Here is a 15719-nt window from a genome sequence, read left to right on the forward strand (position 1 = left end):
AAACCTGGATCTACAATTAGTACAAGTGGGGCTCATGTTTCGGTTATCTAGAACATTAATAGGCTCCAACACGGATGGGGAATGACAATAAGCTTCACCCAAAATCCCAACCCTTTTGATTGGTGGACCCCACATGTGACATCCATCCAACCACATTGCCAAGCTGCTAAACCTGGCTGGCGCCCATAAACCTTTTTTTTTTTCCCACTCGTAGAATCTACAGCACCACATGCATTGCTCATGAATCCAATTTCCATTTCAATGCATTGCTTTCCCCAAACTGCACCCTAGGTGCCTCAAAATGCAGTAGTGATGCCTGCAAACAATAGTTCAAGATGACATACATTACAACCAGAAGTCCTCACAACATGCACCCACTTGCAATACATACCCTCCTTTCATGCACACATGTACAAGATCTATGCAGTTGGCCTGAGAGTCATGTGGCAACTGAGGACCCTGGCTCAACCATGACAATGCACATATCTATACAGTCCTTTCTGGTCTTCCGGTTGTCCCTGTTTGGTTGACAATCATGATTTGGTTGCTTGAATACCGGATCAAGGGCCTTGCAAAGATGTATCATCCCATGCCCTCTCAGCTCTCTCATCTGTGGGACCTGGATCCTTCTCAACAAAGCACTCTTTTGCCAGGATAGCATCAATCAAATATCTCTTGGGCTTCAATTATGCTGTGTTGGCTGAAAAAATAAAGTCTTGAGTCAGTTCATTGTAACAAAATGCAGCAATTATATGCCCTTCTTTCATTCTTCTTCTTTTTCCTGTATTTTTTTTTTTTTTTTTTTGGAGAAGGTTACAGTTCCATTATAAACTAGAAGCAGCAATGGAAGGTGTCCCCATCATCACTCTAGTATAGAAATTGCTTATCAACGGAGGAGAGAGCCATATTTGAGACTGCTTTGTCCTCAAGTATTCTATTATTTCCTTCCTTCCAAATCCCCCGTATGATAGCATACAGGAAAGTTACCCATTTCGCCCACTACAGTTTAAAAATGGGTCAGATGTCCAGCTTGCAATAACCTCAAAGAAGATCTATCCAGCACCTAATTAGCTCTCAGGGCTGCAACTTAGGTTCAGTTTGACCAACCCAACACAAGTTCAGTTGGGTTGCCAAGGTCCTTGGGGTTGGGTTCAGGTTGAGAAACGCCAACCTGATTTGAATTGGGATTTGGTTCAGGTTGAGCAAATTTGGGTCGGTTGGGAATAATCACATCTATTTGGGTTGGGGTTGGGTTGGTTCGTGTATAGAGGGATTTTGGATTGGAATTCAGTTGATTCAGGTTGTGTCCTGTTGAGGTTGCGCTGGGTGCGTGTTGATGGCCCAACCTGCCCAAGTTGCACCCCTACTCTGAATTGCTTGAAGAAGTGCTCCCAGATATTTCTTGCTACCTGGCAGTGCAAAAACAGAGGGTCCACAGATTCCCGCCACTTCTGCTTTTCTAGATTGTCCACTGTAAGAATTTTATTGGCAATGGCTATCCACACAAAAGCTTGGATCCTGAGGAATGGGTGTTCTCCAAACTTCGGCACATGGGTAGTTAGGGTACTCTCCAAACCTTGTTAAGCACATGTTCCCATAGGGAGGTAAGGTACTGCTTATCCAGGGTGATGGGAACCCACCATGAACTGGCCATGGTTAAAAACTCAGGCCTGTCAGATGATCCTGATTGCTTGATTTGAGGAGAAACATGAGAACTGCCCAGTTTTGGCCCTGTTGTGTTGGGTGGTTAGGATTGTTTGATCGGTCTGATTTTCATGTCATGATCCATCCACAGTGGGGCAGTCAGACAAGTAGTCCCAGATCTTGTACACATTAACTACATGTTCCCATGGGAACTCATGTACGATTAGCATTATACTGAAGCAAAACATGAAAGAAAGAAAAGAAAATCAATGGAGCTTACTGTTCATCCTTTGTGACGCGATAATATTTCTCAGCATGCTGACGTTGACCGATCAGCTGAGCAAACCGCTCATCATGAGTAATGACTATCAATTGAAAATTTTCCTGTCCTTTTCTATCCTCCATTATTCTGCAATAAAATGAGAAGGGATAAGTCATAAAGCCTATCCCTATTACTTGTGAGAACTGAGAAGGCTACCATGTGATGATGCTGATGGAAGGGGATAAGTGCAACCAATGTTTTAAATATCGACGATATCAGCCGAGATATCCCACGATATATCTTGTATCCCACTTGTGCAATACATAGTGTCGATATATTCCACATGTTCGATCTTATGAGCATTTTCAATTTCCAATCCTTTTTTTTTTTTTTTTGAATTCATGTTAAATCAATGTCAAGTTTTTACAAATCCATTGGTTCTTCATGTTTTGCATGAAAAATCATGGAGTTGGAGCTTTCATTTCGATATCCATTGGTTCTTCATGTTCTCCATTTTTTTTCAAAATTTTCCTTCAACCAGCCGTCAATTAAGACTAATTTCAAAGTATTTGATGAAATGATCATCACACACTCTAATTTCAAAATTTGAGTGTAAGTGCTCCGATTTGGGGAACATTGGGGAAAAATCAAGATTTCCTCAGTTTCTCCCAAATTGCTTGCAATGTTGCACTCCAAACATGAAATCAGGTATGTACGAGGGTTGATCTATTGATTTATTCAGTCCTTGTCAATTTTTGGAAAATAAAAATCAATTTTTTATTAAAAATTATTAAAATATATATTTTTTTCAAAAATTTCTTTCAACCAGCTGTCAATTGAAACTAATTTCAAAATATTTTGGAGTGTTTGATGAAATGATCATCACATACACTCTTAATGTTATTCATTCAATTTTAATATAGTTGCATTAGTTGAGTCAAACAATACATAGCTTAGGACCCTACACAAAGGAAACATATTGTGTGGACTTCTTTTTTGAGATGTGATGATTTAAAAGTGTATATTAAGGTCATTTTTAACAATCCTCAAAGTTTTATTGAAAAATTCAACTATTTTCCCAATGTTTCCCAAAAAGTGCGATAAATTATCCACTACAAACGATATATCCCATGCGATAACTGATAAGTATCTGTATCCCAAGGATGCGATACATAACGCGATGCCGATATTTCGAACACTGGTTGCAACAAATAAGAAGAAAATACAAATGGATGTTAATGCTGGAAAAAACAGAAACCTCCGAAAAATCCTAAGCCATCTGGTACTAGGCCTTACATACAGATGGTTAAACACAATAAGGCTAACAGTCCATATCCAATAGTGAAAAGGCCCACCAACCAGGATCGTTGGCATTGTTAATTTTTAGATCAATTGCCTGTCCACATGGAGCCCACTAGATGAACCAACTGGATAGCTGGAAGGTGAGCCTCATCTGCAAAATGTCATTGGTTTGGGCCAAGCGTCTCAGAACAACCTCATTGATCATATCCACACTACAACATTTTTTATGGGCAAATTACAACATTATAATCATAAATTTGCAACAAACTGGGGTTCCCTTAGCTCAATGACGAGCAGAGGCCAGCTGACCTTATAAAAAGAAGAAGAAGAAGAGAGAGAAAGAAACTGCAAATGGAAAGTGTACCTTAGGAGGGCTGTTGCAAGGCTTTCAGCATTTGGACCGTCCAAGTTTGTGGTAGGTTCATCCAGTGCCAGTATTCCACAATTGAGGCAAAAAGTCTCTGCTAACGCCAATCGTATTATAAGTGAAGCAAGTACCTGATGATAATTTCAAGTCGTGTAAGAGTTGTATATTATGACATATCAGTCCAACCATGAATTTCTCATTTATGTACTAGATTACACAACTTTCAACAGTTTTGTCGTTACGACCACAGACCTAAAATTGAATGGTGGATGTGATTTGAGATTTTTCAGGTTTTCTCAGTTCTGGATTGAAAAGTGAAAGTGCCAAGCAAATTCCATAAACTAAGACCCCAAAAATGAAGCAAGGAAAATAGGGCTGTCAATTGACCGGAGCCCAGGCAGGGCTTCTTTTTTCTTTTTTTTTTTCTGAATAAACCTACCCTGACAGGCCAGCCAAACCTGTTCAAAATCTGGGCCCAGCCTAGTCAACGCCCTGCCCTTTGACAGCTCTAAAGCCAAGGAAAGAGGGATGAGAAACGCTAGGCAACTTGTGGGGAAACGTACACATCCATATGCAGTCATACTATGTTTTCTTATTGTCCATATCAAACTTCCATGGTTGCAACTGAGTGGGGCTTGCCAGGGCCAGGCCAAAGGCCAGTCCACTTCGATATGGGTTTGGGCTTAGGCCTAGAGGCCCATGGTTGGGCCATGCCCAATAATTAATATTTCCAATGGTGTGTTAAGTCTGTTAGGCCTGTTGACTTAATATTGCCAGGCCTGTGTCTCATGGCTCAGACCAGTCCAAGCCCAGCAAGCTCACAGGCTGTGCTAGGATTGGGCTTGGCCTTGCATCAGTCCAGTCGAGTCTGGCCCACTTGCAACCTTAAATATTTCTGTGTTTGCACTCACGTCTCCCCATAACTACTTGCGTTTCCGCTCCTGAGAAGACTAAACTCAAATCATCTCAACATTTGTGCTTTGCGGGTGTTAATGACTATGGACGTCGGCCAAAAATTCATATGCCCCACCTGGATGACTGTAATACACCTAGTCCTAGTTTTTTCCATGTGTCCCTTTATTTATTTATTTATTTTTATGTTCAGCATTTTTGCTTTCTTTGACTTAATATTGAGAGTAGGGACGTACAACCTTAGTTTTCTCTCTCCATTCTTTTTTTTTTCCTTCCATCTCTTTTCTTTTTCATTTCACTTTCACACAACTCTAAATGGTATTGGAGTAGGTTTCATTCTGGTTTACATTGCTTTCTTCTCTACTATCTCATAAATTCTTCTTTTTCTTTTCCTCTTTGCTTTTTATCTCCCTTGTGCAGAAAGTTCTCTAAAAAACTAGTTTCTTTCCTTCTTTCTTCTTCTTCTTTTGTATGTGATGGGCCTTTGTAATGGTCTGCGTGTCAGAGCGTGAATGGTGTGATCTACTATATTATTCTCTCTTTAATTTCTTCTTTTAATGGAAATGAAAGGTAATCAAATATCCAGGTTTCTAAACCCATCTGATTTTCTAGAGGTTCAAATAACTCTATAAAACTAAATGGGGCAAATTATCTCCAGTTGTCTAAATCTATTGAAGTGTTTTTTCTTTTTTTAAACAACCAAAGGCAAATTAAAATATCCGACCATGGAGAAACTACATGAAAGTGATAGGCTGATAGCACATACGGTTAGTGGATTCGGGAAAATGCTCAGATCATGACATGGTTGTAGAAGGATATGGAAACATCTATTACTGTGAATGTTGTGTTTCTACATAATGTGTGCGATAAGCTGGTTTATGAGTTCTCTTAGGGTGCTTCACATGAATGCACTAATTCGGATTCTGTGATATTTTAAAGGAGCATCAGGCCAAGGAATTTCATACAAAAGGAACAATCATCTTTAAGTTACGGAGAAGTTTAATACAAATTGGGTAGGTTCCCTAACTGATAGATGGTATACTACTGGGTACTGCACATTTGTGGAAGGAATTTGGTCACGTGGAAGAGTAAAAAGCATAATATTGTAGCCCAATCAAGTGTTGAAGCAGAATATAGGGCAATGGCTCATACTGCTTGTGAGTTCATAGGGATTGAGAAACTATTACAGGAAATAGGATTTGCAATGAACCTACCAATGTAGTTATTTTTGCAATAATCAAATAGCCTCCCATATTGCAAATAATCCATTTTATTATGAGAAAGCAAGCATATTGAGATCGATTGTCATTTCATACGTGAGAAGGTTTCTAGTGGTGACATTTTTATGCCTCTGGTCTCAGGATCAACTTACTAATGTGTTCACCAAAGCTGTTGGCCACAATCAATTTACAGTTACACATTTATTCCAAGCTACGCATCAACAATACGTCAACATCTACTCTCCAGCATATGGTGGAGCGTTAATGACAGTGTACGTGGGTTGTACAATTGTACGACCCACCTGGATGATTGTAATAAAGGGTTGTATGGTTGTATGGCCCACCCAATCTTTAGTCTTAGCCATGTATCCCTTTATTTAGTTTATTATGTGTTCTTAATATACACATGTCATATTGTTAGTACGTGAGGGTATTTTTGGCATTTTTTAAAAAAAATTAATATAAAATGGGAGAGAGTAGGGACACACATCCCTAGTTTGGTATCTCCATTCTTGTTTTCCCCCATCTCTTTTCTTCCCTTATATTTCCTTTCACTTTTACATTACTCTACAGCAGGAATGCACTTTTTGTTTATTTCCATGTTACCCTGCAAATATGGCTCACCATTCAAAGGTCTCCTCCAAAAGTCTACCTAAGAAGACACCTTTACCTTTCTTCCCTTTTTGCATTTTCGTTGTTTTCCTTTCCTTTTTTTGCTTATGTACGCGGTTAATATCTAAGGGACCATGCCATAGTGGCCGTTATGGGGCCGTATCAACTGTTACGTAACTGTAACAGTGCCGACTGTTACGTAACTGTAACAGTGCCGACTGTTACGTAACTGTAACAGTGCCAACTGTTACGCGTTACGGGGTCATAATAGGCATAACGACCGTTATGGAAAAAAGTCCCATTATGGCCCTCGTAATGGTCCGATACAGGTTTTTTTATTTTAAGAGACCATAACTGCCATTACAGCCCATATCGTAACGGAAATTGTGGTGGTCATTGTGGCCACCGTTATCATTACGACACACCTTAAAGGGCACTAATACTGGCTCACCTTATGATAGGGGTGCAACTTGGGCAAGTTGGGTTGAGTTGAGAGTCAAAGCGAGCGCAATGCAACCTCAAGAGGATCCAACCCACCACCCCACCCAACCCAAATTCCTCAACACTTGACCCAACACAAGCTAACCCGACCCAAAGACATGTAATGATTCCCAACTCGACCTAAACTGAACCGAATTTGCTCAACTAGAAGCTAACCCGAATTCAAATCAGGTTGGTGTTTCCAACCCAAACCAAACCCAAGAACCTTAACAACCCAACCCAAAGATGGGTTAGGTCAACCTGATTGAGCTGCACCCAAAGTTGCAGCCTTACCTTCTGACCAGCACTACACCGTCCTCGCATTTCCAGCTCTGCATCACCAGTCTGCATGTGAACCTGTAAAAGGAAATTGCATGAGGAATACATCAAGATATGCCCGGAACATATGCATAGAGGGATTTCTCTCACTTACCCGGTAGCTATAGGATCGAGTACCAGCTCCTTCGGAATCAGAATGAATGCTTATGTAATCTATATCCTGCCCCCTGTATGTTTGTTGCCACAGTTCCCTTATAATCTTGTTTATTTCCTCCATCTTCATCGTGTGGAAACGCATGAGTGCTCTACAAATATATACGTATAATTATTCTTACTCGAATAAAGCCAAGCAAGCATGATAGTGAATCCAGTCCACCCCCAAGTTCTAAGTGGCATGCATGTATGATGATCCAAATTATTCGTTCATTGAGGACAACCACAAATGGGTCACGGACCAAACATTGTAGTGATTGAACAGTCCTAACCATCTAAAAGTTTGTGTGCAACCAAAAAAAATCATCTGGTGAGTGATTTTTGCACATCATTGTTTACATGGTTAGGATTGTCTGGTCAATGTGATTTTCTTTTTTGAAAGGTGATTGTCTGGTCAATGTGATGTTGGTTTATGGAAAAGAAATGGAGCTTCATGATGAATGGGCAGTTTGGATCGTTATATGTACATGCCAAATGTACAGCAAAACCTGGGTGGATGAAATGTTTGCCTGAACAAAATGGATCTGATCCCCATAAAAGCATAAATCTATCTTAAATGTGGCACACCGATTTCTTTAACTGGTGGCACTGTACTAGGGTTGGACATGCCCGGTAGTCCATTACCCATACCATTTGTTAGGTTGGCACTCAAATTTGAGAAGTGGCACAAATGTCCATGATCAAGACCATTCATTAGATGGGTCCCACTGTGGAGAACCCACCGTATGCAACTCACACAGATTGGGCGATTCTCCCGTCTGATTGGGGGCGTATTCCCATTGAAATCTGACCATTGTAAATGTTCTTTTCCACCATCCACTTGTAGGTTACTGAGTGGATGGCTAAGATCATCACCATCATTACGAGTTTCATAACATGGTAGATCCACAGCAGAATCCATTCGATGAATGGTCTGAACCATGGACTGGGGCGACACACCTCATATCCTTGTGGGAGTTCACAATAAGGAGCACCAGTGAACAGTACACCAAATGTAGAGCTAAAGAGATGAGAAGCATAATTACAAAAACAACATCCAGCTACTGGTCTATACACCTTGTAATCTAGAAAGAACGACGAAAATTACAAAATGCTTCTAAACTGCCAATACATTATCTTTTTTTGTTTCAAATTATTATGAATTACTGGAATAGGAAACCTGGGCAGAACACCAAAGATAGAAATTAGCAGCATCTATTCGAATATTAACTTCTAGTTAGATTTCCTTATCAAGTTATTCCATCATTCATATGTTAGAGAGGGATATGGTTAGGTGGAAGGTGGAGAAGTTGGATGAAAGAGTGCATTTCCATTCTCCTTAGCGGCTCTCATAAAGATCTTTTTAGTGGCCCAAGGGGGTTGTGATGCAGGACATGAAATTTAAGTATGAGATGCAAGAATTCAGGCTTAGATCATACCAATTCAGAAACAGTTACACAAATTCCACATACCACATGACAATCCAAATCATTCAATTAAAAAGGGGAATCTATGCGCGTCCAGGCCGACACAGGCTAGGACTGGACCAATAAAAATTATAAACCAAACGATGTCAAAGGGAAATAGAAATCAACCACACATGCATAAAAAGCAGTCCATAATCCAAGGGATTCCCCAATTTCAATTCAAGGAACCCTAAGGTAAAAAAAATGGGGGGGGGCCAAATAAATTAGGGCTAATGCAAACTGAGGCTAGGGTTTAGAAAATATAGATAAAAAGAGGAAAACCAAAAAAAAACCTAACTCGGAGACAGCTTCTGCGTGCAGATGGTGACTCGGGGCCGACGCACGTGCGGGGGTGGGCTAGCCGCACGTGTGATGGAAGCCCGCCTCCCCAAAGTGAGACCTAAGCCTTGATTGGCAAGGGGAGACCTCCAATCCCTCCAAGTTTGACGACGATCCTACGTAAGGTCGAGGCGTAGTTCTCCGCCGAAGTTTTAGCCCTCCTACAAGTCTAGATTTTGGAAACTGGCTATAAGGGGATGAATAGCTACAAAAGCTGGGAAATTCGAAGCAACAATGATGATAGAATATGAGAGATGGATGGAAGAGGGTAGGGGCGGATGGGGATAAATATGGCTTCACAACTCGGTAGTTAGCCGCTTCGCACTTACTTTCGAATTCTTCCACAACTCACGAAGAGAACAGAAAAATAAAACAGGAATTTTTATTAAACTTAAATGAATGAAAAGAACTACAAGGGGTGCCTATTTATAGAGAAAACCCTATACCCCAAAAACTCACACCATGTGCGCAACTTATTACTTAGCGATGAAGTAAACTAAAATAAAAACTAAACAAAGAAATCTAAAGCGTTCACGATGTTCTAAATAATAACAATAAGCAAAACCTAAAATATGAAATTAATCTGACCAGTGGGCCACGATCATGAGATCCCATGATGGACTTTTCTTGACTATCGGGCCCACTTTTTTGAACCAAAACTTGTCTTCTAACTAGGAGGCCCTCCCTGGACTTCGTCATTGAGCCAGATCGATGGTGGGGTCCTTCTGCGTACGTACGTGCATAGGGGTGGTGGTGTGCGTGTGCGTGTAGGCGGCGTGCGGGGGTGCGTGTGCATGATGTCCTCATCAACTCTCCCCGGCTGCGAAGATTTCGCCACTGGCGAAATAAAACTCCTGAACCGCTCTAAGATGTCAGGATCAAGTCTCTCAAGCTCCTCCTCAGTGAGCCACGTGCTGTCTGAAGTTGGGCGTGACTTCCATTTAACTATATACTTCTGAAACTCGCCATCCGACGTGGAAACTATCTCATGGTCCAGGATATCCTCTATTTCCTCTCTGGGTGTGTGAAGGCTAGGTATGGGAGGCAGAGGCTGGGATGAAAGGTCGGGAAGAGGCCATGGATCAAAGGGTAAATCTAGGGAATCAGGATGGGTGGGCGAAAGGCCGAACAAAGTATCAGTGGGTCCCTGAAAAGCAACTAGATTCTCCACATTGAATGTGGAACTAAATCCCATGGAAAGTGGAAGATCTACCTCATACGCATTAAGACCGTTTCGCTTTATAATTTTGAAGGGCCCAGTGCTACGCGCGTGTAACTTACGAACGGCCCCTGGAGGGTATCGCTCGGGCCTGATGCGGACCATCATAGAGTCCCCAAGATTGAACTCTTTGAAACGTCTATGTTGGTCTGCAGAAAATTTGTAATGTTCATTACTAGTAGTGATCTTTCGCCTGATTTCTTGATGCAATGAATGTATGTGATATGCAAAAGACTCTGCAGACTCTAATGGCTTATGGGACAATGATATGGGGATAAGATCAATAGGCTTCCTAGGTTTGTAACCAATAACGACTTCAAAAGGACTTAGACCTGTGGACCTATTGACAGGACTATTGTATGCAAACTCGGCTATGGGTAGTACGGCGTCCCATGTCCTGGTATGCTCCCCCATTAAACATCGAAGTAAACTCCCTAGGCTCCTATTAACCACCTCAATTTGGCCATCGGTCTGAGGGTAGTAGGCAGAAGAAAATTGGAGCCTAGTATTCATCATGTGTCGTAGTGTCTTCCAAAAGTAACTCATGAATCTCACGTCACGATCAGACACTATTGTTTTTGGTAACCCATGCAGTTTGACAACCTCACTAAAGAATAACTTGGCAACATGAGATGCGTCGGAGGTCTTAGAACAAGGAATGAAGCGGGCCATTTTAGAGAAACGGTCCACGACAACAAATATGGAGTCATGCTTCCGAATAGTCTTGGGAAGTCAAAGCACGAAGTCCATACTGATGTCCTGCCAATGGATGAATGAGACTGGCAAAAGTGTATATAATCCTGTATTCTGTTTCTTTTGTTTTGCCAGTTGACAAGTACGACATTGCCCTATAATTCTGGCCACGTCCCGCTTGAGGCTTGGCCAATGAAATTTATCCTCCACTAGGACAATGGTCTTGTCACGACCGAAATGACCCACGACCCCTCCTGAATGTAATTCCCAAACAAGAAAATCACGAAGGGAGGTGCGTGGTATGCACAAGCGGTCACTCCTAACAAATATCCGTCCAAAATCAAATATTCACTGTTTGCTCCTGACGGACTCTCTAATAAAGACGCATACACAACTCCAAAATCTGGACACTCAGAATACTCTTCTTTGATACGCTCAAGGCCCGTTACTTCAACGCTCATGGAGTTGAGTAATGCAACTTGACGACTTAACGCGTCGGCAAGCTTATTCTCTACACCGGCCTTGTGCTTAAGCACAAAAGTGTACTCTTGAAGGAATTAAACCCACTTGGCATGCTTGGGGCTTAATTTCTTCTGACAGTAGTATTTCAAGGCCTCGTGATCTGAGAACAAGATGAATTCTTGCGGTAATAGATAATGTTGCCAATGGCGTAGTGATTGCACTACCTTAATTTCTTCTGACAGTTCAAGTATTTCAAGGCCTCGTGATCTGAGAACAAGATGAATTCTTGCGGTAATAGATAATGTTGCCAATGGCGTAGTGATTGCACTACCGCGTAGAATTCCTTGTCATAGGTGAAATATCTTTGTTTCGCCTCATTCAGTTTCTCACTAAAAAAGGCAACAGGATGCCCTTCCTGGCTAAGTACTCCTCTTATGCCGACTCCTGACGCGTCACATGCGACTTCAAAAGCTTTTGAAAAATCTGAAAGTCACGTGATTGAAGCTTCGATCATCTTGACCTTTATCTCCTTGAAGGCCTTTGAGGCGGCCTTTGTCCATTGAAACTCTCCTTTTTTTTATGCAGCCCATGATGGGAGCCACAATAGAACTAAAGCCTCGAATGAACCGCTATAAAAAGTGGCTAAGCCATGAAAGTTGCGCACCTCATGAATATTGCGAGGTTCAAGCCAATTAACGATGGCCTTGACCTTCTCAGGATCCGCTGATACGCCCTCAGCTGACACAGTAAAACCTAAGAAGATCACACTACTAGACAAGAACGCGCACTTCTTTAAGTTGGCGTACAACTTCTCGGCCCTAAGGATCCCATAAACCTACCTCAAATGGTTGAGGTGTTGCTCCTTAGTCATGCTATAAATCAAGATATCATCAAAGTATACGACCAGAAACTTCCCCATAAAGGGTCTCAACACTTGTCATCACACGCATGAAAGTGCTTGGGGCATTAGTTAACCCAAAAGACATAACTAGCCACTCATATAGTCCATCATTCGTCTTGAAGGTCGTCTTCCACTCATCAGTAGGGCGTATACGGATTTGGTGATACCCACTATTGAGGTCAATTTTTGAGAAGATAGTAGCATTGGCCATCATATCGAGCATGTCATCAAGACGCGGTATGGAAAACCGATACTTGACTGTGATTTTGTTGATGGCCCTACTATCAACACACATCCTTCATATGCCATCCTTCTTAGGTGTAAGCAGTGTTCGAAATATCAGTATCGCACTATGTATCGCACCCTTGAGATACAGATACGTATCGGTTATCGCACGGAATATGTCGTTTGTATCGCATAATTTATCGCACTTTTTGGGAAACATGGGGAAACATTAAGGAAATGGTTGAAATTTTTAATGAAACTTTGAGGATTGTTAAAAAAGCCATTAATACACAATTTTAAATCATAACATCTCAAAAAAAATATGCACATAATAAGTTTCCTTTGTATAGGGTACTAAGCTATGCGATGTTTAACTGAACTAATGCAACTATATTTAAATTGGATGCATGATATTTATAAATATATCATAGTCATGTATGAAAACACAACCATTTGGAGATATCATTTTAGGCCATGAGAAAAAGAATGAGTCAGATCTAAAGCTCAAGTGAACCCCACCACAAAAAACAGTGGAGAGTGACACCCACCATTAAAAATTTCCAAGGGCCGCAAAAGTTTTCGATCAAGCTGAAATTTGTTTTTTCCCTTCTTTCATGTTTGTCTTAACTTATAAACAGGTTGGACCTCAGATAAACATCATAGTGGACCTTATGAAGGTTTCAACAGTGGGCGTCCCTCTCCCCACTGTTTTCTGTGGTGGGGTCCACTCCAAATTTGGATCTGACTCATTTTTTGTCTCATGCCTTAAAATGATATAGCCAAATGTATGGATGGTGTAGATACACCGCATACATCATGGTGGGCCCCACAGAACTCGGTGCGTCACTTCAGTAGCTAGTCTGGCTACGCAACTTGTCAGTATCTTCCGCGTCTGGACGCGGATTGCGTACTACCCCCACCCGTCCTTAGATTCGAACGGGCAGTTCTGTGGGCGGGCCCACCGTGATGTATCTGTACATCCAAGTCGTCAATCCCTTTTCTTAGATTATTTTAAGGCATGAGCACAAAAATGAGGCAGATCCAACATTCAAGTGGACCACACCAAATAATAAGCTCAATTGCATTAAAATGCACAAAGCATTAAATGTCAATTGCTTTAATGCTAGTGGTCAGTGCTGTGGGCCCCACCATAATGTATTTGTTTCATCCATTCCGTTCATCCGTTTTTACGAATCATTTTAGGGATTGATACAAAAAATTATAGGGATATAAATCGTAGGTGGACCACACCACAGGAAAACAATAATGATTGGATATCCACCATTAAAATCCTCCTAAGGCCCACTGTACTGTTTATTTGACATCCAATGTGTCGATTGGGTCCTAAAGACCCAGATGAAGGGAAGAAATAAATATCAGGTTGACCCAAAGCTTTTAAGGCTCCCAAAACGTTTTTAATGGTCAACGCTCATTCAACACTGTTTCCTGTAATGTGGTCCACTTGAGTTGTGGATACGGTTTAATTTTGGGCTCAACACTTAAAATGATCATTAAAACAGGATGGACGGCGTGGATGGACCACATACATTAAATGTGGGCCCAAGCGAGTTTATTCAGTACCATAAGAGCGTACTAAGTAACGCACTGATTGCATTTTCACGGAAGCGGATTGCGTACTGAGTAACTCAGCGTACTAAGTAAACTTTGTGGGGCCCACCGTCATTCATGCACTGTATTAACTCCGTACATAAGCTTTATCATATAATTTTAGGGCTTTAAACCAAAATTTAATCATATCCAAAGTTTAAGTGGACCACACCACCTGAAATAGTGTGAATTGAAGTCTACCATTGAAAAGTTCTCGGGGCCCACAGAAGTTTTAGATCAAGATGATATTTCTGTTTTCCATTCATCCATGTCTGCATGATCTTATGAACAGTTTGGATGACAAATAAACATCACCGGGGCCTTAGAAATGTTTCAACGGTGGAAATCAATACTTCCCCTGTTTCCTTTGGTATGGTCTACTTGAGCTTTTGATATACTTCAGTTTTGGGCTCAACCCTTAAAATGATCTGGAAAAACGTATGGATGGTGTGGATAAACCACATGAATTCACAGTGGGCCCAACAGAGTTTACTCAGTACGATGAGAGTGTATGATATGAGAAACTCAGTACGCGTCCCGATTTCATTAACTCATCAGCACGACCCATTTTCACCCATCCGCACCCCTCTCCTTCACATTCCCTCTCCTTCACGAAGGCATGCATTCTGGAGCAACATTTGCGGCGAGGTTTCCTCAATCCGACTTGATTTCTCACCGGAATCTCGGAAAACTTCCCACGGACACTCTCTAATCAGCGAAGAAGGGAAATGGAAGAGAATTGCGAGAAAAAGAGGGAAAGTGTACTTACCTGTCGAATGGCCCACCTCTGATCACTGATCTTCGCTGCAGCCTACAGGTACTCTTCGATTTCTCCTCTTTTTTTTCTGATTCAATTTTTTTTCGCGCGATATCACCAATATATCGTGCGATATCGACTATTTATCGGCCGATATCTGGATTTTGGGTTTTTTGGTATCTTCCAGGGTTATCACAAGGGTTTCGTCTCGCAGGGGTGCAATAACGATAATATCGGCCGATATATCGGCCGATAGTATCGATATTTCGAACACTGGGTGTAAGAAGGGCGGGCACGACACACGGACTCATTCTCTTTCGAATGAAACCCTTCTCTAGGAGTTCATCAATCTGCCTCTTCAACTAAGCGTGCTCCTTTGGGTTCATTCTGTAATGCGGGAGGTTTGGTAGAGTCGCCCCAGGGATTAAATCAATGGCATGTTGTATATCCCTCATAGGGGGAAGCTCATTCGGTAGATCATCAGGAAAGACATCACGAAACTCATGTACTACCTGAATGGTCTCAGTGGGTAACTCTACGCTAGTCTCTGGTACACTCTCCCTTACCACAAGGGCGTATATCATCGAGTCCGCCTCTGTCTCTCGCTCAAAGTCTTTAGCATTCAAAATATGGAGCGATTTGGACTTGGACTTCAACTCCTTCACTTCTTTTGGGCTGCTCACACCACTCTGTGTGGTGAACTCTTTTCCAGTTGTATTCTTGGGTGGCAGAGGATTTAGCTTGACCTTCTTGCCCTCAAACTAGAATGTAAACAAATT

At 41.6% G+C, this 15719-nt stretch overlaps 1 protein-coding gene across 2 annotated transcripts in view; it reads right to left on the bottom strand.

Moving 5' to 3' along the window:
- Positions 1-234: 234 nt before the first annotated feature.
- The window catches only part of LOC131239599 (DNA repair protein RAD50), a 79989-nt gene continuing 64504 nt past the window's right edge, over positions 235-15719 (bottom strand). The window contains exons 23-27 of one of the 2 annotated variants that reach the window (XM_058237374.1): positions 7233-7383; positions 7094-7156; positions 3573-3706; positions 1925-2053; positions 235-700 (exon numbers count right to left, since the gene is read on the bottom strand). In XM_058237374.1, coding sequence (XP_058093357.1) covers positions 661-700; positions 1925-2053; positions 3573-3706; positions 7094-7156; positions 7233-7383 — 517 coding nt within the window. In that variant the 3' untranslated portion in view covers positions 235-660. Of the gene's footprint in view, positions 701-1924; positions 2054-3572; positions 3707-7093; positions 7157-7232; positions 7384-15719 lie in introns of those variants that run through there. The other variant, XR_009168290.1, reaches the window with a different exon arrangement.

The sequence above is a fragment of the Magnolia sinica genome, chromosome 3, assembly GCF_029962835.1.
Source record: "Magnolia sinica isolate HGM2019 chromosome 3, MsV1, whole genome shotgun sequence".
Taxonomy (NCBI): domain Eukaryota; kingdom Viridiplantae; phylum Streptophyta; class Magnoliopsida; order Magnoliales; family Magnoliaceae; genus Magnolia; species Magnolia sinica.